The 27,679-nt window shown below is 41.0% G+C and overlaps 1 protein-coding gene across 3 annotated transcripts in view; it reads right to left on the bottom strand.

Moving 5' to 3' along the window:
- Positions 1-27,679, bottom strand: part of Nbea (neurobeachin) — a 532,117-nt gene that overhangs the window by 89,888 nt on the left and 414,550 nt on the right. For all 3 annotated transcript variants that reach the window (XM_032898369.1, XM_032898367.1, XM_032898366.1), the window contains 2 exons: positions 4,952-5,069; positions 4,564-4,666 (listed from right to left, as the gene is read on the bottom strand). In XM_032898369.1, coding sequence (XP_032754260.1) covers positions 4,564-4,666; positions 4,952-5,069 — 221 coding nt within the window. The remainder of the gene's footprint in view (positions 1-4,563; positions 4,667-4,951; positions 5,070-27,679) is intronic.

Raw genomic sequence — 27,679 nt, 5'->3', positions numbered from 1 at the left:
AAATCTTTATTTGAGAGTTAGGGGAAACCTAGTATATTTAGAAACATAGGCTAAAGCAACTTGGTTCCTGAAGCTATTAACATTCATGTTGCTGTCAACGTTGCAGTGGTTCTCCACCCCCACCCCAATGCTCCTTTACCAGGAGAAACACCCAGCAGTTCTGCCCACTGCTGATTCATGCACTGGGGGTATTGTTGTTGAGGTTGTGGGATCTTCAAGAATAGGGGCCTCATGAAAGTCCTAGGCCATAGGGGCACTGTCTTCAGGAGGAATTAATGCTGGTCTTAGGGAGTGAGTAAGTTCTCAAGACAACAGGCTGCTATAATCAGGCTATCTTTGGCCATTTTCCTTTCTTGCCCCAAGGAACCCTCATCACAGGCTGAATATACGAGGCCTGATCTTGCATGATTAGCCTCTGAAACTGAATTAAATAAAATCTGCTTTGTCTATATTACTCAGCATCAGGTACTCATAACTAAAGCAAGATGACTTAGGTAACATCTTAAAAGTAGCCACTTGGACTGTAATTCTGATGAAGAGACACAGAAGTCCTTTGTGTGGTTTACTCCAAGTAGCTTCTGTTTTTGAAAGGGCATACACCTCTCATGGTAGGTACAGTTTCTCAGGCACTGAAACTAAAACCGACCCTACCACCTTCACTTTTCTGGACCCAAACTAATACTTCACAGAGTTCTTAATTTTTTTGAGCCTGGTAAATACCAAATATACACCCTAGTCTTCTCAAAGAAATATGGAAAATAAGGGCTACCTAATGTCGAAGTTGAGAGATAAAAAGGGTTAAGTGACATAGCAAGGCTACCAACTCTAAGTACAACCAGTTTCCTTGAGATCTTGCGATCCGAAGGAAGCATAGAAGATTAGTCATATCACATGTGGGGTGTGAGCTTTTGTTTGCCAGTAACTTTTGTGTCCAGTGTGAAAAGACTGTTTTTTAGACCAACATGAGTCACCTTGACAGAAGACGAGAAAAATGAGAATGAAGAAAGGAAGGGGGCAATGACGCAGTTCTCTAAATCTAAGTTTTCCTTCTTTTAGTTTTTTTTTATAGAATGTATATAATTTTTTTTATAAAATATGAATCCTTTAAGGTTTAAGAGAAATAGTCATGTCATAATTAAGACACAAACTGACCCTTACAATAGGAAGTGCTCAGTGGACCGCACTGTGAATATTAATCAGTCAGAGAGGCATTCATGAGGCTATACTACTCTAATGGAAATCACCCCTTTGTCCTGAACTTGCTTATTAAGCAACAATCTGATTTGCAATGTGACCTCCTTGGTGAGCTTGCCTTGGTCTAGGCTAGGGGATGCTGAAGTCAGTTGTTTGGGGAAAGCAGCTGCCTTTGAATTTAATAATGCTTTGTTGTTTAAAATTAAGTGTCTGAAGGCTTTAGCTGAAAATTCCTGAGAGCTGACTTAATTTTGTATATACGGACAGAGCAGGTGTCAAGAAAGCACAGCATGGATTCCTAGAGTCTTTGTTATTCTACTGGGACACACCAAAGCGCTTCTGCTTGGAGGAGCATGGCATTATTCTACTTTCTACCCTTCCACATCAGGCACATGGAACCTATGGGACTGGGAAGAGGTCTGTATGCTCACCTGTGCACCTTCACCTGTGGGAGTGCGCACTCATGTACACGTATATATTGCATGCACACACTTACAGTTATTAAGCACCTTTACTTTGTGTTTGAAAAGATATTTCAATTTTCAACACCTCCACACAGATAATTTCCCTTTTTTATGGTAGATGAGAATGTCATTACTCCTGCCTGCTCTCTTCCATTCTTTTAGCCACTGCATACTGAGTTCTTTCTAGAGGGTAGGCAGTCTTATTATTACCCTGCTTATGGGCGGCAGGTCTGGGCCTAATGCTTGGTTCAGACCTCAGGACAAGGTATTATTTCACATTCCAAAGCAGACCTGACCTCCAGGTCCTCCCACCACCCACTCCCTCAGTCCCTACCTGGTATATCCGGACCCCAACCTCGAACTTGGGAAGGGACTTGGCTACCCTTCTCAAGAAGCTCTTTGCTATATAATCTAGACATTTTGGTCCCTTCCTCCTTCTTCTCCCTTTTCCTTCACACTGTGTGCTCACGCTTTCTCTCTTTCTCATGCCCCCCTCCTCCGCCCCCCGGACTACTTCCCTGGCCTTCTCCTTTGCAGCCAGTGAATTCTCCTGCCTGGCTCACTTCCTGACAAACCTGCATTTATATTTTTTGCATATATATTTTAAGGTGGCTTGAACTGGCTCGTTTCATCAGTGGAGAATATAATTTATCACACATAGTTCTCCTAGCCTTTTTTGTTACTTCTAGGATCACATGTGTTAGAAATATGAAAACTGAGCTTGCAAGAATATTGTTAGGAAAGCAAGAATAAGTTGAGACTTTAAGGAGAAAACAAGCCAAGACACCAACCTGGTGTTCCAAGACCATGGCTTTAATAAGTGACAAAAAAGGTAAACCCACTGAGTATGTTTCTACCCAAAAAAGTAGTCTTTCAGAAGTCAAAGAGAATTGATTATCTATAAGAGGTAATGTATATAGTAGGAAAGATGTTTATTTCAAATAAATCATATTCGGTTAGGTTCAAAAGCATTACAGGAACTCACCCATGCCCCAAGGAAGCCCTTAGGTGGTCTCTCAGGAATCATGGTCATTGAGTAAAATGCTAAGAGAGTGTGGTGGGGGGATGGGGGCTCACTTTTAACCAGGAGAGAGACAGACCTATTTGTGCATTCTTAACATTCATTCCTGGAAGAAACTGTTGATGATTAAATGTCTAATCTGTGAGCACTTGGGAAGGAAGTAGTGACAACCATGAGTCAGCTTAGATTCAATCAATGAGAACAAGTCTTACAAACCGCTCTCATTGTTTTTGATAGATTAAATGCATTTTTCTTTGTCTTGTATTTTTTATACATGCTTCATTATCTACTAATGTCTTGGTTTAATCTTGTCATTCTCCTCATGAATATCCTGAGCATGTCCACACATGCCCACAAATTGCTGGTATACTGGAAGCTGAAAGAGAGCATAATGCATGGGAACTCTCGCTGGAGAGCACTTAGGAAAGCTTTTTGCTATCGTGCACTGAGCTGTGAGCTACAAGGTGAAGAAGCATAAATAAAACACAATCACTGTCTTTAGAATGCCTGGTATCTACCCAGGGAAGACGGAAAAAGACTGGCCTTCCACACAGGAGTGGTCTGGGCTAATCTTTAGGGTTTAACAGTTTGTGGTGCACAATGCTGATTGGCTTTCTATTCAGAGACTGTTACTATAATCCTCTTTTTCTTCAGGGGGTATGTGGCAAGGAAACAGAGGTGTATTTTCCAAAGGCTCTAGAATGCAGGAACTCCCTGAGCAAACACTCCTGCTGTTTTAGAGGTGTAAGGTCATCTCTTTGAGTTAAAGTCATTTGAGATAAAGATTCTAAGAAGCTTGTGAGAAATATGTTCCTTCTTAAAATACAAACATTTAAAGAAAAATCAGTTATGTCTTCTCTCTATTGGTTGGGTGAAGATGGGGTGCCAGGGACAGCAACACTTGATTGTCTGATCAGGAAGCTAATCCAGACAGCTGACATCACCAAATATCTGAACCAGAATCAGTAGTGTCTTAACTCATACACATACACACACACACACACACACACACACACACACACACACACACACACAGAGAGAGAGAGAGAGAGAGAGAGAGAGAGAGAGAGAGAGAGAGAGAGAGAGAGAGAGAACAGAACGAACTTTATTCAGGAGGTACTTAATTTCATGGAATTAAGCACAAATAATATACATAATTAGTAAGTATGTTTTCTGCTTAGATTAGTACCTTTTAATAACATGAGGTTTTCAATGATTCTTTAAATATTCCAAATGAAAATTTTAAGTAAAAGTTAAAAGTATACTGTAATGAGTAATTGTTATCCTCAATAAATCCAAAGATCTCTTGTTAACTTAATAATCAGTTATTTATATCTAGCATTTATGAAACCATAATCTATATGCTACTGCCTAGTACTTAAATACCTTGAGAGGCTTTTGGTATGCTAGTACTATATAACTTTAACTAGAAAGATGTCTCTCTCTCTCTCTCTCTCTCTCTCTCTCTCTCTCTCTCTCCCCCTTTTCCTCCCCCCCCCACCCGCTTCTTTTTGGTTTTCTGAGACAGGGTTTCCAGGTTTAGCCCTGTTTTTCCTGGAACTCATGGTATAGACCAGGCTGGCCTGGAACTCACAGAGATCCGCCTGTCTCTGCCTTCTGAGTGCAGTGGATTTGAGTAGATTAAAGGTGTATGCCGCCACTGCCTGGCTAAAGATGTCCTCTTTACATGTTAACTTTGACTGTAATCATTGCGATCATCGGAGACATGTTTAGTAAGTCTGCCCTAGCTATTCTCTAAATTCAGTGCAGTAGGATCCATAATGTCCTTCCCCATAAATAACCCACAGAGCAAGAGAGGTCCTTGATATTAGAAATTAATATATGCAAACAAACCACCGATAATGTATAGCTTGATATAATTACCTGGCTTGTGGCAAGCCATAGCTGGTCCCCACTCCAACCCGAGGCAAGCTGTAGACAACTTTTTTAACTGTTGCTTGGTCAGGAAAATTAAACATCACAGAGGCTGCAGCAGAAGAAAAGAAAGGGCTTTAGCAAACGACAGGAGAGATTACCCCTCAGGACACAGTATTGAAGGCCTGCAGTGGCTGATCTGTAATGGCAAGGAGGCTTCATGGAAGTTTAGCCTGCTCTACAGTTTTGACCAATTGAACCCGAAACCAACATCTTCAAACATACTTGGCTGTGGTGATAGCACACAAACAAGAATACAGACAAGAATCAGTCAGTATCTGACATGCAAACGAGGGTCAAGGGTAAGCACATCTTTCAGGCTCCTTCAGAGACGTACTTCGGTTTGCCATAAACACCTCCAGTGCAGTGTTCTGCAGAAGGTAGCGCCTGGAAAACACAGCTCGGATCTCACTGAACATCCATTTCCCGTGAAGTCCCTCAGTGTATGCAAGAACCTACGAGAAAGAGGTAAAAGAGTAACAATAAAGTAGGAATGTAAGATCTGGAGAATACTTTATGTAGAGTGCTGTATCAAATCCTAAAGGAGTTATCTTCTGCTTTCATGATATATCACGGTGCTGAAATCACCTGATACTGCACATCTGCATAATTCCCAGCTTTCTAAATTCTCTTGACTCAAGAAGAAGCAAAGGACTAAAAAAAGTATATATTCAAAATGACCCTGTGACTTAAACAGAAATTATCCTGTTGGTACTACCAAATCTTCATACTTCTTTCTCTTTCTCCTTCACTTCATGGAAACCAGTTAGCACTGTGTTCAGTTTTTCCTAACTGGTCTGAGCAAGTTTTTTTTTTCTGGTAAAAGGTGAGATAGCAGATGTTCCTAGGTTTGTAGGTTACATGTTACATGCTGTTACTGTTCAACTTCTCCCTGATAACCTGTCAACAGACATAGACAATGCAAAAGTTAAGGGCTGGGTCCCAGTAAAACTTTCTTTACCCCAAAGTGGCTGCGTTTGAAATAAGAATGGAATTTGGCTTGACCTATGGTCTAGGTCAACCATAGCATTAGTCTATTTTTCCCAATTGCCTTGCAACTTTGGTAGGACATTTGATGAGGATAGATCTATAGGCAATTGAAACGGTAATAAAACACATCACAGGAGGCTGACTCTCTCCTGCCCTTCTTATCTGAATGGAGATGTAATAGATTTCATCATAGCCACACTGGAGAATCATTGGGTGGCTAAAACATGCAGAACATTCCACAGACCTAGACTGCCTGTTCCTCTTCCCAGATCAATTCACAGCTGATGAAGCTACATTTTCAGAGTATATAAAGCACATTCTGCTTGATACACCAACACTGCTAACAACACATGAACATGTTTTCCTTGGATCTGTATCTCAACTTAAAGTTTGGTGAAAACAGAAAGTACTTTTTAAGTTTCACATACATTAAGTTTCTGTTGCTTTGAAAATAAGCTATGAAATTCTTTAATGGTTCTTTTAAGAAACAAATTGAATATATGTTTCTAATTTTGTTTAGGTGTGTGAGTGTACATATATATATATTGGGTATACAGGATATATATTAATATGTGAATATATCTACATATATGAACATATATGTGCATACGTTTGAGGTTGATGTTAGGTATGTTCTTCAATTGCTTTCTACTTGTTTTTGGAAGTATTTGTATTTATGAATGTCTGTGCACCACCATGAGCATTCCTGGTATTTATAGAAGTCAGAAAAGGCAGTCAGATTATCTGAAGATGGAGTTATTTGGACTCTTGTGAACCACCATAAATGTCCTGGGTCCTCTGAAAAAGTGGCCAATGCTTTAACTACTAAGCTATCTCTCAGCTCCTTCACCTAACATATTGAGGAGGGGTTTCTCATTGAAGTTCAGGCTTGTCAATTCATCTATTCTGCATGCACAGCAAACAACCTCTTTTCTCTAATGCCCTAGCACTGTGACTGTTGCAATATACCACCATGTACAGTTCCCCACCAGATCCCCCATGTAGCTGCTACAAGGAGCTAAAGTTAGGTTCTCATGCTTGTGTGGTAAGAATGTTATGATCGAGCACCCTCTGGGCCCTGTTTCCAGTTTTTAACTTGGTCTGAGTCATCCTAAGGCCAGGTCTTCAGAGGTTGTTGCGTGTGTTTGAGTCCTGAGACATTCTGAATCATTCTTGCTAAATCTCGGCTCTGCCATTTGCTAACTTTAGATCTTAGGGAAATTACATGACTCCATTTGACTTTTGTCTCTGAAAAGGTGGTGACAATAATAGCTGTCACTGGTTACTTTAAGAACCAGTGAACATGGAGGGCCAGCTCTATGAAGATTTTCCTCACATGACAACTTCTCTAAGTTTCTAAATGCAAAACTTCTTTTCATTCTTTTCATGTATTTACAAAATGGTAACGAAGGGGATTCACTGCGTGTTTACTCAGGTAACATAACCAGCTGCACTTCTGAATTTTATACACCAGGATAGATTTTTAACAGAATAGAGAAAAGGAAGAATACAAGATTGCCAACATCATTTGTGTGTGTTAAGTAACAAATATCTTAAGAAAGTTGAAAACTGCATATGATTATTTAATACCTGCATACAATTATTTCATTATGAAAAAATAATTAAGAGCACTGCAATTCAAACAGTCAAATGAATGGTAATTTCTTGTGAATTCTCTGCTGGCCCCTCATATTAATCCTGGTATGCTATGGAGACAGTTTCATTACTGTGCTTGGGTATACATCTTGTACAACCAGACATAGCTATGTTTTCACTCCTGTCTGTTCATAGGAACTGTGATATGAAGAACGTTTACTCAAAAAGGTAACTGGAAAAACAAACTAGATTGAATTTATAGTCTTTTGGGTCCACCTTAATCCTTCACTACTTGCTCTGTTAAGATGAATTTATGCCCTTTAAATATGTTCCCTCTACTAGGTTGCATGATATAAGGCTAATCAGAAGGCACCAAGCAGCTATATGAAGAAAGGGCTTGCTTCCTGTGCTGCACTCCGTCAGTACTGCCTGGTCTCTGTGCCAGCTACTGAGGTACACAACAATCATCTGAGCCCACTGGTCAGCAGTTTCCAAGGACTTCCAACCCTAGCAGTTCTAGAGCAGCTTCTCTGGTGAGGACACACTAGGAACAGCTTTACCAACACTTTGGAGGGAAGAAGAGGGAGGAGGAGGGGGAGGGAGAGGAGGAGGAGGAGGGGGAGGAGGGGGAGGAGGAGGAGGAGGAGGAAGAGGAGGAGGAGGAGGAGGATGATGATGATGCAGGTAGTGTCTGTGGCATTCAGGAAGCTACCTCGTGGCAGAAAGGCCTCATCTTAGACTTCTAAAGCAGGCCAAGATATTCTTCCTTTCTATATGCAGAATTCCCATTCTTCTTAGAATTTTCTTTATTTCTTAATAGCCATTCCCTGGTGGCTTTCATTTCTTGTTTTGATTACAATTATTTACATTGCTCTTCAGCCATATTCATTGTTAAGTGGTTTCTCTCCACTGTCTGGATTCAAAGGGTTCCTAAAAGGCTGCAGGGAGGTTATTCGGTGAGATTTTAGACACAGGGGTGGGGTGGGGGGGACTGCGTGACGAGGAATAGAAGGCTCTGTGCACATGGAGGCAGAGTGGTCAGATGGGACACTACTAGGCATGTGATGAGGAGTTTAAATCTATTGGTGTGCATTTCAGAAATATAAAGGAATATCATTTATAGTCAAGTAAATGCTGAGTTTATGGCATGTTTCTATAAAAATCTGGGCGCTGAGCCCAGGTCTGAAATCTGAACTGATACAATAAAGTTGTCCATGTATACCTACACTTGTTACATAATGCTATCTAACTTTTAGGACCTTCTATTGTAGTGCTTTGACCGGCTCTCCTTCTAGTCTGAGGTATTCTCCTGCGTCATTCAAGTACTTTTATGAGCACTTGAGGTTTCTGGTTTTGTTTTCTTCAAGTCGACTTTCCCATATGCTGTGACTGTGTCGTCCTGCTTCTGCAAAGTAGCTGGTATATTACAGAACCTAATCACTGATAACTAGTTCATTTGCTTTCGTTTCCTCAAAACAAAATAAATATAAAGTTCTTTACATTCTATAGGTCAGAAAAATGAGCAGTAAAGCATCTTGATCCCAAATCTTATGGAATCTCGTCATTTTTTAAAATGGCCTCTAACTGTTTTAACTGTTTGATATACAAAAGAAAAGAGAAAAAGACTATTGTGACCTGTGCCCTAAGGTCATCCTCATTCACCTGAACGCTGAAGCACACAGGAAGCAGGATGAACACTGACTTGTAAACCACCCACTCAAATGTATGCTTAACACACATTATCTGGTGATCATGTTGATCGTAGGGCTGATGTGCACTCATGTGTATCAGACATGGACAACATTGTCAGAAACACGAACAGAGCTGTCAAATAAGTTTTGTCTTTTCCTTTCCTTCAGAGGCAGCTAATACTGTGCAAGCTAAAAGTTCTTGTTTAGTGACGGCCTCGCCGGCCTTAGGTCACCTAACACATACATTAGGATGTGCAGCACATGTACTTCCTCTGGGGATAGGGAAAACACAGGTCACCGAGTTGGGTAGTAGCTGCTGTTATGAACAACTGAAATGCCACAAGGGTTGGATGTGTCCTTCTCAGTGCTTATGACATTTCCAGTTTCAACAGTTTAATTACAGGGCTTGTAATTCAACATTAAGTTTCAGGTTGCCATTACTTTTATAATTCCACATAAATTACGAATGGTTCCAGACTGTAGCAAATATATTCAAGACAACAGTTCCAAAGAAATCTCAGGTTTTTGTCCCCACATGAGTACATATGCTCTCCCTCCATCTGCCAGCAGAACGGGGAGACTCCCGCCTGGAAGAAAAGCACAAGTGGGGATGGAAGGAGCTGCCCTAAAGTGCTGGCTGGCGTGACATCCTCTCCAGCTTGTCATGCTGCTCTGGTGATGCTTCTCCCCAGCAGATGCAAGGAGAAATGAGAGATGCCAGTTCTGTCCCATTTCATCTTCCTAGCATCGGTCTCTTACTAAGAATACAAAGGAGAATAAGGGCTGCTGCTGAGGGACTCTCAAACACAGGGCACGCGAGACAGTGACTGAGAGATGAGGAGGGGACACGTTGATGGTGGATTTAAAAATCCCTTTCCAAGACAAAGGTCTTCTCAATTGTGTATTTTCAAGACAAACTGGATCCATTTGTCAACTTAAAGATACTTACAGTTAATCTTTGATGGTAGGCTAGTAGGTGATTTTAGCATATTCGTAAGAACACTGAGTAACACTTAAGAGTGAAATCTGACAATTCCTCTAAGCACGTGAACATGATGTTCATTACATTTTGTTCAATGCTGCTTTAATTGTTGCCCAAATACTTTGGTCATATATTATACATAATGAAATCATCTTGAAATATAAATTATTGAAATATATTTTCTACTAAGAACCCAACAAAAATCATTTATGTGTGATTACATCTCTTTTTTACAATAAAAATAAAATTTTCTCTCATACAAATTATCTCACACAGTTTCCCCTCCCCCGACTCCTCCCAGATCTTCCCCAACTCCTCTCTCCCCTTGTAAGTTTTTAGCACATCTTTAAGAGAGAGTCAGTTATAATTCTCATAATTATTTCTGTAATTTTTGCCATCAGTAATATTCTCAATGCCAGTAATAAGTTGGCAGGCAACGGAGCTAGTCATATTATTGATATGGATTTCTAATATTATTTCATATCTTGTTTAGTAATTAAAAATACATCCTAACAAAAGGTAAACAATGCTGTTATACCTCTGATTACTGCACAACTGCTGTCATGCCCATTACTGATACACGCTATAGGGCAGTTAGGTCAAAACACTAACTATACTTGCAGAGTTTCTGTAGCCAACCCACAGATGGCTTTTTATATATTGATCTTTACCTGTATTTTACCAATTTTGAACATGCTTACCATAGATTTATGTCTTCCCAAGGGTCTGCCCTGTTTCTAGTGGTGAACCTCAGATAATTACATTTTTTTTGATTCTGCAGTTTGCTTAAGATAAGAAATATACAAGCTAATCTCTTGTGAGGTCAGATAAGATCACTCTTTTTAGAAAAGCACACTGGGAGTATTAAACAAAGGTTTTCACACTACCATAATTATCTCTACCTTCCTGTATTCATGTGCATGGGTGTACACACACATACACGATCTCTGGTCCTAATCACAGCAATGACGTCATCAACAAATGCATAAAGAACATCATACAATCCCTCACTGAACTAAAAGCCACTGCCTGTTTTCTTAGCTGTGACTTGTATTATAGATATTAGCCAAATTCATACCTCTCACCTCAAGGCCTAGGTCTAGAGCAACAGCCACTGTTGCTGGTTCATCTGCAGTGAAGACTGTAAGGACACTTTCCCTGTCTAACTAGAGTATAGTTAGGCCTCCTTTGTTCTGTCCATCTTCTTTTAGTGCTCTGCGTACTTCATGGTCATTTGGCTACTTTCACTGAACAGATACTATGAACTGACCAACATAAGTGACTGGTGAACAGCAGAGGCCCAGGAGAAAGGAAGGACATGGAGATTAATGAGGCACAGTGGGCTATGGGTCCAGGGTGCCAGCACAAGTGTTGTGAGGAGGGAACAGTAAAAGAGGGGTGGAAGCCAGATCAAGGGCTAGGTCAGGCAAATTATAAGGAGTTTGGGCCCTGGTCTGAGAACAATGGCATGCCATTTGAGGATTTTATACAAAGATGCCAGATCATTAAGTTAGCACTTCAGAAATCGTTGCTGTGACTACAGTGAAGAAAGGATTTTAATAGGAAAACAGGGAGTTTGTTCCAATAATATACATAAACAGTAGTCATTGTTAATTTAAAAATTATAAACTCATTCAAGAGAATGTGTTTATGAGCTCTGCATTATCTTACACTGTGGCAAGCACTTTTCGGCATCCTTCAACACTGGTAGAGAGTGTGGGGTGGAGGCCTGCTGGGATTCTGTTTATCCTGTTACTCCTTACAGAGTCTACACAGGGCACCTCGATCACGTTGTTGAATGAAACACTTAGCTGTTTCATTTACAAAAATGATCAGAGCTGCAGGAATCTTCTGCAAAAGCACCATCTAAAGTGTGGCATAAGAAAGGGATGCTGGGAAAACTGTTTTGTTTTTGTCTGAGTCATGAATGTCCCCAGGTGTAAACACTGTATCTTTTGGCTCTGTTTACTAATTTTTCTCAAGAGTGGTAAACTCTAAAAATCTTACATTTTTCTTTCTGCTGGTTTTTTTGAATGTGGGTTGGGCAAAAGTTGTAAAGAAACTAATTTGTAGAAACTAGAATATTAACTTTTTTTGCAACATTCTGCATTGTGACACCTTTATAAATTCTTTATCTTTAGACGTTTGACATTTTTCTTCAATTTCAGATCTGAGTTCGCATGCTTTTTTTGAACAAATGTGGTCAGACTGCTATTTAGACATTATCAATTGACAGGAAAGTTGTTTGGCCTTTTGAAAATGTATCAGGTGAGATCCTAATATAATTATTGTAACAGCCAAATTGGTCAATGTTTATCAAGCAGACAAAAAAAGAGAATTGATTTTTTGCTGGCTTTCCCATCTACTTATGCTATGATAGAACTTTTTCACAATATTACAACTTTTTGCTATGACGTATTTAAATACATAAAAAAGTAAAAAGTGTCTAATGCTGTGAGAAATCTTAATGTTTTCATAATTAGACTCACGCATCTCCCAGAGTTAGAATATGTTCAAGGGAACTTGCAAGAAACTGCACAAAACAGAAGCACCAGTGTCTTCACAGATCTGGCCCACAAAGCTTCAAACATTAAACACCCTGCAACAAACACTTTGCCAACATATAGCATGGCTTCTGTGGATACTAACAGTGCTGTGAAATCCCACATTTATCCACCCTGCGCCTTCTGCCTGGCTCTGAAGCCAACCGTTCTGAATACTTTTCAGGTCCCCAATGTGCCGTGTTCTGTCACACTTCAGTGCCCCTGCACATAATGTTTCTTCTGCCTGCCAATCCCTCACTGTTGTGTTCTGTTCATCAACTGCCATTAACGATTAAACTCAAAGGATCTACTGCTCCTACTGAGAGCCACACGCCACCTCTTCATAACAAAGCCAACCGCCATAACTGTTGGCTTACTTGGTGTGTCTTTACCACCTGTGACGCTACAACTCACTGAAGACAGAAATTTTCAATGGATCTCATTATTTTCTGGTACTTGATGGTCATGTTAAAGCAGAAGCTACCCAAGACATAAGTTATTAACATTACTAATAAATCATGAATACTTTAGCTGATCTGTATTTAATAAAACATATGTTCAGAAACGTAACTTTTAACAAATTTTATTAGACTTACTCACTTTGTGTTATATGTGTTCTGTCTACATGCATGTTTGTGCACCATGTGTTTGCTGGGTCTCTGTGTGAGTCAGAAGAGGACACTGGATCCCTTGAAACTGGAGTTAGGGATGTTTGTAAACTACTATGTGAGTGGTGGGAAATAAATGTGGACCAGTTGCAAGAGCAACAAATGCTCTTAATTGAAAACCATCTCTTCTGTCCCTAACAAAGTTCTTAATAAATATGGCCTATAACAATTTAAACCACTCACTAGGGGGTCCCATGTTGAGCTACATATGGTGGCTTTTAATTTCAATGCTTGGAAGACAATGGTAGCAACTCACAGGTTTCTAACTCCTAAGCTAGCTTGAGCGACACAGGGAGATTCTTCCATGAACCGACATACAAGAATTAGTTTGGGGATTTAGGGCAGTAATAGAGGACTTTATTAACACCCTCAAGGCCCTGAGTATAATCCCTAGAACTGTGAAAAGAAGCAAACACACAAGCAACATCCAAAGGTCCTAGACTGACTCCAAGTTTATTTTAGACTGTACTGGGCAGGACATGATGTTTCTCCTTTCTAAGGTTGTGGTGGCTATTCTTGGTTTTCTACTTGACTATATTTGCAATTAACTAAAACCCAAGTATCTGGGCACATTTGTGAATGATTTTTTTTTCTTAAGTCATTTTAACTGGGAACACCTGCTTTTAATCTGGATCTTTTGGGTTGGGAAGATCACTTTTAATCCGGGCCACAACTTCTAATGGCAACCTATATAAAGAACATGAAAGAAGAAAGCATTTGATCTTTGCCTGACTGTTCTCATTGGCCAAGTCCATTCCTTCACTGACATTAGAGCCTACTTCTTTGGGACGCTAATGTATACTGAAGACCAGTTGAGACATCCTGCCTCATGGAATGAACTACTGGGTTCTTGAACTTTCCGTTGGCAGACAGTCATTGTTGGACTATCTGGACCACAGCCTGAGTCTGTGTTTTGTTCCTTTAGAGATGCCTGACTAATATAGATGTTCCTTTATATGTGGGTTTACATAGCAGCAAACCCACAATCATGGCTACAGTAAAAGGAACTAGGATGGACAATTCATATTAAGGCAGTTGTCTTAATAGGAAACTTAGGATTCATGTCTGTGAAAACCCTGTCCAGAGTTACACTATCATGAGTATTAGTTGTCTGGCCCAATCAGATAATCTCTCGACAATCTGATTGTGAGGTATTCAAAGACACACACACACACACACACACACACACACACACACACACACACACACACGAGAATGGTAAGGAGCCAAAAGCAGCAAGAAGACAGTTAGCAGCAGCCACAGAGCAGTGAGTATTCAGAGGAGCAGGAGCCAAGACAGATGAGATGGGTCTTGGTACATGTATTCTGTCTACCGCTCTAGGTGCATCTGATGACACTTAGCCCTCCTCGCTCTAGCCACATGGGCTTGTTTTCTGCCTCTCTGACATGCCAGGCTGTCTCTGATGACCAAAAAACATGCCTCCCTCCTCTCCTAGAAGCATCTTCCCTCTCTTCTTTGCCTGGTTCATTTCTCATTTGCCTGTTGTAGTTTTTTCAGCTGACTTGTCTGACGACTTGTAATTTCTCAACTGTATGATATCAAAGCAGCATGCATGAGTTCTTTCCACAGCATGTACCCAAAGAAAATGTGAACCGATTACATATTTTATCAATGGCATCTCTTTCAAACTTAAGACCATGTATTTCTCCTTATTATTGCATTGCTATTCCAATGCCCCACACAGTGCTGAAACTCAGTAAAAATGTTTTTGTTGGATTATTAAGTATATATGGAGTCAGTATGTGGTTAGAAAACAACAGAGTGCACGTATCATTTTAATGTCACTTGCCTCCTATGGTTGTACAAACAAAACATTTTACAATTTAGTTAGCAGCTATTAATTTTTGTTTTATTCTACTTTGTCATATTTTTATGAAAATAAAGTAGTTTATATTGGAGCTTTAGTGACATTTCAGTTTTATTAATGTCCCATAGAAATGTCTACTTGTAGGCTAGTGAGATGACTCGGTGGGTAAAGGTGCTTGCAGCCAAGTCCTTTGACTGAGTTTGATCCAGGTGTCACATGGGAGACATAGAAGATCAACCCCTGCAAGTTGTTCTCAAACTTCAACACACACACACGCACACACACACATCGAATAAACATGTGTAATTTACAAAAAGGAATTTCCTACCTGAATCTTACTGCGTCTCCTCAGAGGAAACTGCTGTAACACCAGAACCCACTTCCACCATTGCTATTAAACTACTCTTAAAACCGATCATGTCAGATGTGTCCTCTCTTCCTCCCACACCTGCGTTAGGGCATTCATCCCAGAGACAGAGGAGATGAGGAAAATGTCCCTGTGGAGAAGGAACTAATGTACAGTTCACTCCCTCCTTCTCAGGATATCCCTGAGGTGATACTAAGTTCAGAAGTGCTGATGCCCTCAGTATGAGAAACAAGAAAGCCCACCATAGCCCAGCATGACAGAGTGGAGAAAGTCTGAGGCTGAGAAAAGCAGGAAGCTCAGCCGGCCTGGGAGATCTCTGAGTTCTAGGACTTGTTCACTCAGCTTGCTGTCATCTACTAATGTCACCGTACATGTTTATATGTCCCACATCCAATTATCTTTCTCTAATATAGACTTCTGAATTAAGAAATCTGTACACAAAGAGGACACCAAGTCTGTTTTTTTTTTAAGTTATTTTTTTTCTTTTTTCTTTTTTTCGGAGCTGGGGACCAAACCCAGGGCCTTGCGCTTGCTAGGCAAGTGCTCTACCACTGAGCTAAATCCCCAACCCACCAAGTCTGTTTTTTGACTTAAGCTTCATGCTTTGCTCTTTACAGAAAGAAAAGAGTCTCTGTGTATCAGTTTAATTCTCCATAAACATAAAAATGCCCTGGACAATGAAATCTACCCAAACTTTAAAATAAGCAGGTATTAAATGTTTTCATGCATCGTGTTCTATTATTATATTTGCTTGCTTGGGAAATTCCTACTAGTAACATCTGCTGCTGAAAGCAGCATTTACCCAATCTACCATCTACCAAGTGCCTACAAAGTAGGCACCTGGCTCACCAGGAAACAGGACAAGATGGAAAGACTTTTCTTTTGTGTAGAGGTAATTAGCAGATGAAGGTGCTTTAATAAAAATTGAGTTCAGAGTTTGTGAAGTGTATTTGCTCATAACCACCTCACTCTTAGGCCTTGACAGTATATGTAAGAGGTTCCCAGATGAATTCTTCTCTTACCATTGGTGGTATGCTGGCTCTACTCTCCTGGCAAGAGCGGCTACTGTGAGAAACAGCCTGGAAGTAAGAGAACTCATATCCTATACATAGAGTCTTACTTTCTCATGTTGGTGGGCTAATGTAGTTCTTTTCCTGAGACAGGAGCTGTAGGTAAGAACTTGGGCTTTATCCAGTACTTGTAACAATTTTCTACCAACAGTTTCTCCTCATTCAGCATGAGAATGCTATGGGTACTAAACTAGTAACACAGCTGTCCCCAGCTGGCAGGGTGGCACAGTGAGGTGCTCCATGCTGTACTGAGGAAGGAACTCAAAGGTCTTCCCCATCAGAACCTCAAAGACAGTCAACAACCTGGGAGGGGGAGGAGCAGTTTGTCCTTTCCCAGGCTGCCATGCTCCAATCTAAAGCTTCTTTTGGACTTCTTACAGTGTAACTAGCTCTGTTATCTCTTGGAGTATTTTCCCATATATTACTCGATAGATGATATTCAGAAGTATGTCTGTCATATGTGAAGATTAATCTTTAAAAGCATATTCTGCTTCAACTAGAGACAGTTAATTTGGCTCCTGAATTTCCTATGGGTTTTGTACTTTTGCTCCCAGTTCTCCAGATGTGAAGGTGACAGACTGTTTAAGAAACACCCTTTGGGGCTGGAGAGATGGCTTAGCAGTTAAGAGTACTGACTGCTCTTCCAGAGGTTCTGAGCTCCGTTCCCAGCAACCACACCGTGGCTCAGCCATCTGTAATGGGATCCGATGCTCTCTTCTGTGTGTCTTAAAGACAGTGACAGTACAGCCACATATACAAAATAAATAAATCTTTAAAAAAAAGAAAAAACCTATTGATCTTTGCTGTGCATGAATGTCACTCAGGATACTTGTAGGATGAGAAAACAGAATTGTAACTTGGAGGTGAAGAGTCCAGGCCTGACTGTGCTTACACAGCTTACTGTGCAACCCTTAGCCAGGAATAAGTCCTCTGTCCTTAGGCAATGCCTTCCAGCATCACACATGAGTTGTGCATCAAACACAATCTACTAGGGTCAGCATCTACCAAGTGCCAGGAATTAATTTGATACTGGGCATGGTGGTAAACACGGCAGAGAGATCCCTCCTTTGACTCCGCCTGTGCCTGTATCTGCAAGACAGGAGAGATGCACCTTACTGGCTTGCTGAAGGAATGAAATGAGCAGTGTTCTTATCACAGGTTTGTTTGCTGTAAGGCAGTGCTTCCTGAGACACAAGGCCTTCGAGAGCACTCACTGCAGAAAACACACAGAGAAACTCTGACTTCAAACTCAGTTCCCAGTGAGTGTGAGCTCTGGGGAGTTCTGGGATCCTGCTGAGGCAGAAAAATAACAAAGCCCAGGATTCTATCTATATTCTGGGAAGAATGCTGTGGGAGCTGTCTACACAGTGACTTTATGAGGATAAACCTGAGATCTTAATTAAGACAGAAGCAAGCAATGGAAAGCTTCACTTCAGACGGGTGCAGAAGGAGAGGAGAGGAGATGTGGACTGACTGTGCTTTCAGACAAAGTGAGAAAGTCTTGGTAAAGTCCTAGGTGACCTAGAGGTGCTGCAGGCATCCTGAGGAAGTGATGCCATGGGCTATCTCTAGATAGACAAATGTGAGAAAGGTAAGTGTTCACTCACATAGACATTGGATGGGACCATATCACTCTGCTACTACTCTTAGAGGCAGGAGTTTCTGCAAAGGAAATGTGGTAACAAAACCAATTATCCCATCCACACATGGAAAGACTGCCAGTAAATAAATTTAAACAAATCTCCATTGATATGAACAAGCCTCCTCTATAGCACTGCTTTCTTCCCACACAAAGCTATTTCGGTGTCTTACTCAGACGCCATGCTTGTGTAGACTAGCTTCCTTCTGAATGGTCTGGTGTGTAGCACACAGCACAGCAAGGGCTCTGCGTGTGCAGCTCCACAGTACACTCACCCCACAGATGTTTCTCCAGAATCATAAATTCTTTAGAAGATAAATCAAAATGTACACCAGCAACACCTACATCATGAATTCATTTATGAAAAATTAGGCCAATTTGGCAATTCTGTGGTGTAAGAACATGTGTTAATACATTTAACTAATCATATTTCCAGTAAGGTTGTGCCAGAATTTTGTACTAAAAAAAAATCATTGACATTTCTTTACGTCAGAGCTGAATGATTCTCACTGAGTAGATGGGTATTTTAATTGGTACTCAAGCTTTGAAATGATGCTACTATAATTTAGGTGGGCATTCCATAGAGAAATGGCAAAGTTGGTGTGAAAATGATGGTGCATGTATATATATAAAAGTGTCTATTTTACTGTATTACACTATATTACAAAATAGGGACTTCTAATGGCCAGAAGGATGTATGTGCATGATTATTACACTATTTATAAATTACTTATTGTCATTCGGCCAGTAAAAGGTGGCCTGAAAGGAGCACCCACAAGAAGGAACTACAGGACAGACCCTCTCTTACCTGAGTAAAGCACGCACTACTCCATCTTCACACCACTGATTTACAACTCCTTTACTGAACCACAACGCCCCACAGGCTACACACACTTAGCCTGCTGTGCAAAAACAACCCTGTGTCTTGCATGGCTGGGTTGTGGGAATGGTACTATACACAAGAAACACTGGTGTGATCTATCGAAATCTAGGATACACAGGCAAGTGCTGTGACCCACAAGTTTCCAAACTTGGTGTGTTATATGGGTTTGTATCTTCCCCGGACTAAGTAGCAGTGTGGTTTTGTTCATAACAGCATCTCGTGGGCTAGCAATCACCCCTGGGAGAGAGAGAATGCTTTGAATTATCTTATACAGTGAAGTTGAAGGCATTTTTTTTTAAAGAGAAAAGGAATACAAAGTTATAAAACACCCGAACTTTATTTATCAGAAGGAAAGTCACAGAGGATGCAGAGACAGAGTCTTCTCCTGGGCCCACTTAGGGTGAGTTTGCAAGCTCACACCAGCCTACAATCCTTGGCATCCCTCAGTTCTCACCAGGCCCTGGTGAGTGTGGCCTGAGCTGGGCTGCCCAGCTTAAATGAGCCCTGAACATCATCATAATTTTACCTAATTCTGCTTCATGCTTTTTAAATTTAGTTCATAGTGTGCTCTTATGCCATTTTTAGGAATTCTGAGCAAAACATATTTAAAACATTTTAGAATTCACTGAATATACATGAAATGAACTAATTTTCCTCCCGATTAAAAAAAATAAAGAACTCCTAGTCTCTTGATTAAGGACTGATAAGCCTATGTGAGAATTTATAGCTGGCTCTCTCTGTGGGCCCCTTCACCCGATAAGGAAAAGATACTTTAATGCACTGTGAAATAAGAACTCTTGCCTCTGACAAATGCCCAAGTATCTAGGCACTGAAGGGTTCCGCAACAGTAAATCAATGCTAAAGGAAAATTATACTTCCTTCAACTTTTTCACTTCAAGATTGGCTCTTACGCAATATTAAAAAGAAAGTTTAATATGGGATAGCTGACAATTTCACACTAATCCCTGCTCTGCTCTACTCTGCACCCCTTCTCCCTCCTTTTTTCCTGAACTGAAGTCCAATAGACAGCGGGAGATGAGTCTGGGGTCTGCTACAAGCCATTCAAGCCTAATCGAATGGGTGTAAAAACATATATAAAAAGATGAAAGCGCTCTGCTTTACATATGGCAAAACACATCAGGGAGACTCTGAAAAGGGAAGTGAGACGTTCCATTCCGTAGGGGCAGGTTAGGTCTGATGCTAATGCCGGCTTAAGATGGTGACAGTCTGGAGCGGGGAGCCCGACCAGGCTGCTTTAATTTCTCCCTGGAATAGCTCTTGCCCAACCTTCTGCAACACATCAAAGTCTCTGGAGCTCAATTAAAATTGGATTATATTGAAATGCTCCATCTATGGGAGCTGTGTGCTCACTAACACTTTTCTCTCAGTAATACTCCAGATGACAGTTGCCCATCCCAATTTACACAGTTGTCATAGAGACGGGGAGAGCAGTGGAGAAGCAGCACAAAGGAAAGGTAAGGGCTGGGGTTCCTGCGTTTCCTGGACCCCGTTTATTACACCAGTGACAGCATCCGAGACACGACATTATTACACTCTGTGTTTGTGCATGACGTGAGAACAAAGACAGTCAATGCTGGCACTGGGATTAGGGAGCTGTGGTCAAGTGTTTTCAGCTTACTGAGAATTACCCTCCTTGTCTCTGCAGGCCAGAGGACAGAGTGTGGCTGGCAAGGGCTAGGAAGTGCTGATATCTACTTTCTAGTTACAGCTATGACTAATACCTATAGAGAATAATCTTTAGGGTAAATATCTCTTTCTCTTCCAAATCCACCATTTAAAATGGTTAAACGTGAGGTGGTGAAGATAGTAAACTATGACTGCCATACTGCTATGTTTTAAACACACACTGGATTTTGTCAAATATAATGAGCAGTGATGGGACCCAACACTGACAAAGAAATAAATTTCTAAATTTGGACTTGGAATTTATTTCTGTTTTTAATGACCAGGTGTTCTATAATCCTTGCTAATTTCTCTCTGACACAAAAGCCCATCAGCCTAAGAAGAACACTGTCAGCTTCCTCAAAGCCTAGAGATGAACACAGCTTAAGTGTCTGGCAGTTCTAAAGAATGGTGTGCTTGGCAGTGTATCTGGCTAGAAATGATCATGTTCTCATGTATGTAGAATGCTTCTGGCTTTGTGGAAACTCTAACCTTTCCTGTAATTGACTTATTGCACTACTAGGACCGTTCTCTTCCCCCTGTGGAGGTCACCATGGCAATTGGCCAGCTACTGCCATTCTATGGAGTAGTACACTATTTTTCCTGTGTTAGGGCCTCCATAACTATAGTTCTTTTTCTCTTGGGAAGATGTGTTAGGTCTGTGAAGCTGCAACAAGGCAGAGAGCACAAGTGCAGGCCAAGGGGGAAGGAAACAAGGATGTGTCAGAAAATCTAAATTTGTCAAAACAAGCTCTGGTTTAAACCAACAAGAAGGGCCCTATAGCTTGGGTCCTGACAAAGCACAGGGTATTTATTTATTTATTTATTTATTTATTTATTTATTTATTTATTTGCCCAGCTGTAGAAAATGCCATCTAATGAACCTATCTGGGGCGGCTGTCCCCATCCTGTCAGGCACGTCAGGAAATGACAAGCACTGGGGACAGGCTGCCGCCAGTCATAGACAGGCCTGCCAGCTGGAGAGTTCAGCCCGATCTAATCACATCACCAGAAAATAACTTTCATGCTTTCAGCTTGACAGGATGGACTTGAGGAAAAAAACCTAGGATTGAAAACAATGCTTTTGTTTCGATTACTCTCAGTTTTGCACAGTAATGAGTGCCCAGTAACAGGCCCAATGAATGTACTTTATAGTAATGCAAAAGAAGAAGTCATATCATAGAAAAAGGAATAAAATGATCACGTGGAGAACGTGGGCATAGAAAAAGGAAGGTCAAACCATCCTGGTGTCCTTTAATGCACAAGCCATATCACCTTGGAAATTCAACTGTTTTCAGTTCAGTTTATTGATACTCAATTGCTTGTCTGTAAAACAAAGCCTGCAAGGATGACCAGCAGCAAGGCTGATTTCATCCTCCTGCATGAAGAGAGTAAGGAGAGAAAACTAGTATTTACATGTAACTGTGGTGAACGCTTTGCTTTGGTGCTGTTGGGGAACAGATGTATCCACCAAGGACACGACACACTGGACCACCTTTACCAGGGACTGGAGAGAAGTGGTGATGAAGATCTCATTTCAAGGAGACAACTTGCTGTCTCAGTATCCTGTAGCCATTGCATAGTTCTACTATGGTCACATGCAACTATCCAAAGCTGTTCATAACTTTGTGTGTGCTCACATACAAGCAAATAAAATAAGGTGTGTCATATTCAATTTAGCATTTTTGCAAAAAAAACTATTTCCATAGGATAACTTCTGGTACTGACATCAAATCCCTAAGAGTCAAATACAATGGTCCAAGTGTATCTGTGTTGTATTATAAAGTCTCAGGAATGAAGACCTCTTTATTCTGATTATGAAAAATAGATTCCAAACCACACTTCGACTGCATTTCAAATCCCACACTATATCAAGCATTGTTTATTTGCAGTACACTCTTGACATGTCACCAGTACAGACACGGAGTTGTCATGTAGTGACTGTCACTCAAAGCACTGTCACCTCAGTCAGGTGGTATTTTTTTAAGTGGTGGTAACCAAGTCAGCCTCAAAGGGCTGCTGTAGTTTAGATGGCTGATCTACAGGTGAATCCCAACTCAAAATTGGGATTACAGAAGAATATCCACGGCAGACAGTAAGTGGTATGAGGTATTCTTAAATGAGACAATAATCTTTACTTATCACATGGAAATCAGTCTATAGAGAGAAGGGGATAGAGGTGAGCAGCTGCTTCCTGGGCATGAGCTACAGTGGGCTTGACCATGAACACAGGACTGGACCTTGACTGCTGTGCTGAGGTGATGAAGGTGAACAGTTCATATTTCCTTATACCAAGTGTTTCCAATGTATGATGATTTTATTCGAGCATCAATGTATAATTTTGTCATTAGCTTGCTCAGTGTGGCTTTTTTGCAGCATTATTTAATTCATTTCAGTCATGTAGGAGCATGGAGAGCTCTGACCTACTGACCCCAATTTTCACTTAAAGAAACAAATATCCTTTTTGCAAAGTAAGACAATTTTTCTCTTGTCAACCTTGTTTTGAAGCATTAACCTTATTTCCAATATCCATGTTTGTCACTGAGATCTGCTCACATAGAAGCTGTAATCAAGTTATGAAATTGCTTCTGGTCTTTATCCATTTTGAGAGATGATTAAAATAAACATGCTGAGTGAATGAGCTCACACTGGGGATGCAGGATGTACTTTGGTTTTGTTTGTCATCACTAACTCTTAGACAGAAAACAAAAGGCAAGCAGGCTGGTTGTGCCTTCACTTAGTGACAAGACTCGAGATTTTTGTAAGACTATGGAAATGCCTGCTCTGATGCTGGGGGTCATAACGGGAGCTGAGCAGACGGCTCAGTGGGTACAGTGAGTATGCTGCAAAAACTTGCAGGGGGAGTCTGGATTCCCAATAACCACATAAAAGCCAAGTATAGCTGCACCGGCCTGAAGCCCCAGTGCTGAGGGGACGTGGATAGGTGGATTTCTGAGGCTTGCTGGGGAGTCAATCTAGCCAGCCAAACAGCTATGGGTCGTCTCGAAATACAAGGTGGAGAGCAATAGAGGAAGATACCAAATCCACCCCATCCTCCAAACATGTACATGTGTACCCTAACATGCATGTGTATGGACATAAACACATATAACAGATATATATGCACATGGATAAAATCACCATAATGAATGTGCTTATTTTTGAATTTATGAGAAGTGGAAAATTGGATATAAATCCTAAATAGAACATGATAAAATTACATAATGCATCCCCACTAAGGACTTTCTTGAAAGAGATAAGAGTAGAGCCATGGTGAGATACTATTTGTATTCATAAGATTTCATTCTTTGAAAACGGTCAAAAGTGAATGTGAAAATGTTTTGGGGTATGCTCAGGTAGAGGACATGACACTGGTTACTTTTGCCCAGCTTTTTTCTATTCCCATACAGTCACCATCTGACAAGTGGGACAGGACTTTTCACCCTATGTTACAGGAGAAGGAGGACAGGTAGGTGCTCATCTGCCTCTCAAAGTCACGGACACTCTGAAGCTGACAGGGCTGGCCCCAGAAGAGAAGAGGCCCAGTCCAAACGCTCGAGTTCTCCCCAAGTACACACATTGAAACCTGATAGCATTAAGATGTGGTGACCGATCAGTCATGGAGGCTGCACAGTCAAGAACAAAATTCTACTCCATAGAAAAGAGACTTGAGAACTCGCCTTTTCCTCCAAATATGTGGGCAGGCTCACAGAAGGAGACACAGTTAGGGTGTAGAGACAGCCTTTACGAGGCACCGATCTGCTGGTGCTTTGACTTGGGTTTCCTACACTGGACAACTAAGCAGTGACCTTAGTTTAAGAGTTTGTTAGAGAAATCCAGACTGACTGTGACAAAAGTTATCCTACCTTTGACTTTATACAGAGAATATTTTCTCCATGATATGGGCAAGTTTTCTCAGTTAATTATTTCTTGCCTGGCCCTTTCCCCTGTTCTTAAGAACTGGACTTATAATACCTCCCGTCCTACTAATATGCAGATCCCAGATTCCCGTTGTGAAGGTTCTAATTCTAAAACAAGGGGATGGTGCATCCCCCTAAATATTAAATTTACCTCCATGGATTGGACACGTGGATATACTTGATTTCTTAGAATGTTTCAATCAGGTGCCAACACAGGGATTACATTTACCATAAAATTGTTAAAGGAGCCTGTGCATTCCTACTCTCCTGCTTCTGGGCACTCATCCCAAGAAGGAGCCCATGGAGGCGCTGAACATGGAGCAGGGCCCACGACTTCATCTACAGCCTGCACTCCACCGAGAGGAGCTGCTTGCTCAAACAACTGCACTGCTTTGAGTCCATTGCCATCGCACAAGAAACATCGGAAGCTCTGCCACCCACTGCAGGACAGCTGAGATATGTATTCTTCCACAATGCGATACCTATCGTAGAATTTGGGTTTTTGGATAATGCAATTATGATTGTTGCAGGAACCCAAATTGAATTGTCCCACAAGGACAGCAACAGAAGCTTGTGTGATCATTTCTTCTCTAAGGACAAAGTATAGACGGTGAGGAGCGAACAACAGGCCTTCCCCTCAACTCAGTATCTCAGAAAAGATGTTTAGACATCCTACAACGGACAAGTTAACATGGGCAAACAGGCAGAGGAAACAAACATGGTCATTAGAAAAAAGAAACCTCACCCAGAGTAGAGGGCAAGGGCAGAGGGAGAGGAATAGGAAGAGGAGGAGGAAGAAGGAGAGGGGAAGGGAGAAGGAGGAGAGGGAGGAGAGGGGGAAGAGGAGAAAGGAGAGGACCACTAGGAGCTTCCTCAAATGTCCCAGCATATTTAAGTATGATGCCCACTGACTGTGCTGATGGCATAGTTGGCACTGGAGGCTTAACTGCCACCGACGCAATTTCAAGCCGATGACTCCTTCCAGTTCCTTTTCCTGTGACAGTGCATATTCCCTTAGTGTGCTGTCAGCAGATGTGGCTCTCTCCAGCAGAGGTCGTGCTGAGGCTCAGCGCCCAGTACTGAGGTGGTGGGATTTAAGGGATGTGGCCTAGTCAAAGGTGGTGAGGTTACTGGGTCATGAGGTGTGTCCTGAAGAGACTGGACTCTCAGTGCTATGCCTCACAGGAATTTATTAATTCACAGCATACATCATGAAGAGTCAGCTTAGCCCTTTCCTAGTCTGTAAGCTTCCTGGATGCATGCAGTCACTTCCATTTCCACCTTTCTGCCTAAATAAGTAAATGTAGAAACTAAACGTAAAGGTGTCCCCACTGCGAGAGGTCTCCCAAAGCCCTCTCCTCATACTCCTGCTTGATATGTAGAACAGGGATCATGTGACTGTACTCAGGAGAAGCAGCTGCCTGTGCTCACCCTGCTCTCCATTTGAGTACTGCTAAAGCCTCCACAATCTCTGACCTTTAGCACTAGGGAAAGCACAGGCACCAGTGATGAGAATGACTGCAGGGTAACCAAGTCTGGACAGAGATGGGTGGAGCCATGTGCTGCTGTGAAGGCAAAGACTGGCATCGAGTGAGCTTCTGCCCCACCCCTGCATCTCTCAGTCCACACATCTGGGATTTGGAGCAAGTTCCTTTGACTCTGTTTCTACATTTCTAAAATGGACATTTTAAGTTGCATACATTACATGGTTGCTATAAGGATTAAAACAAAGAGGACTGGTGGGTAAGGGGGCTTGTTGCCAAGGGTGACAATCTGAGTTTGATCCTGAGTTGAAGGAAGGAACTGAGTCCCATAAGTTGTTCTCCGACCTCCATCTAAACAAGTTCAAAAAACAATGAAAAACTTTAAGATAATTAATACCTCTAAGTATATAGTAACATATCCTATTTTTTTTCCATTATCCCCAAATCTCATAAACCAAAAGGGGTTGTTGATCGGTTTAATTAATTTGAGTTAAATATCCTACAAAAAGACAGATCTCTCCAATGAAGCAGCAGAGTTTCCTGAGCCAAAGGATAGACAGATTGGTAGAAGACAGATGTAAAAACACAGTATAATCTGACTGCACATGTAAGACAGAATGTAGACAGAAATGCAGTGCTGGCCAGTGTTAGAGTATGAAGAGGGCAGGCTGGTACTGTTTGTTTGCAATCCTAATACTTAGGCATGCAGACAGAAAGGAGGTGAGTTTAAGGCCAATCTGGGCTATACAGCAAGGATACTATATAAACAAACATATAAGTAAAACCAAAATAACATTATGAAAACCAAAAAAATAAATAAATAAATAAAATGAAATCAAATAACCAAACCAAAACAAACAAACAAAACCCAAAACTGAATCAATAAAATCCTATGAGCTTTGGAGCCAAGAACATTTAGGTTTAAATTTTCTCCACTTCCAGCTGTGAGCGCAGACAATGACACCTGGCTCTGCATTTTAGATCCCTCCTTTGTGACGTCAAAATTCGGATATTCCAAGTGCCGAACACGTAGTCTTAACCACCTACAAATGCTAGTATCTTTTTACTCACACCATACCAAACCCAAGGATGCTTCTTTATTGAGGAGTTTCAAGATAGCTAAAACACATCTGCAAATAATCATAACACATATTTAAAAATGTAAATTAAATGTATGTAGGACGACATGTCTGGAGATGGATTTATTCTTAGAAGCACCACTCACTGTGAAAACTCTTGGAAAACCCATATCATCTTCTGTTCCATAGTTTTACTGTTTCTACGACTGAAATAGGAATCCTCTCTGCCCAGTGAGATGACTGCTAAGGATTAAATGTGGTAAGTTACAGGGTGCTGATGTGCTCACGAGTACATACTTAGACAGTCTAGAGGCTGCTATGTTGCTCAGTGGTCGAGTGCTTGGCATGCATGAGAGGCCCTAGGTTCAATCCACAGCAGTGAAACCAAAACACAACCACAACAAAAAACCCAAACTAAAGACTATTCCTAGAGGGCCTATTTGTTATTTACAATGCCACATAAATGGGATACAACTTAGAATATCGACAAAACCGATGACAAATTTTGTTTTATCTTTTATGCTCTCAAAATAGTAAAATGTAGTTGCAGATTTTCAAATACTTTATAAACAAATTTGAATTTCAAAATTTAAAAGAGCATGCTTGACAAAGCATGGAAATTGTATAATTTCTGAGTTTAGA

The sequence above is a fragment of the Rattus rattus genome, chromosome 3, assembly GCF_011064425.1.
Source record: "Rattus rattus isolate New Zealand chromosome 3, Rrattus_CSIRO_v1, whole genome shotgun sequence".
NCBI lineage: Eukaryota > Metazoa > Chordata > Mammalia > Rodentia > Muridae > Rattus > Rattus rattus.
Note: the sequence above shows the minus strand (reverse complement) of the source record. Positions and strands in the feature narration are given on the sequence as shown.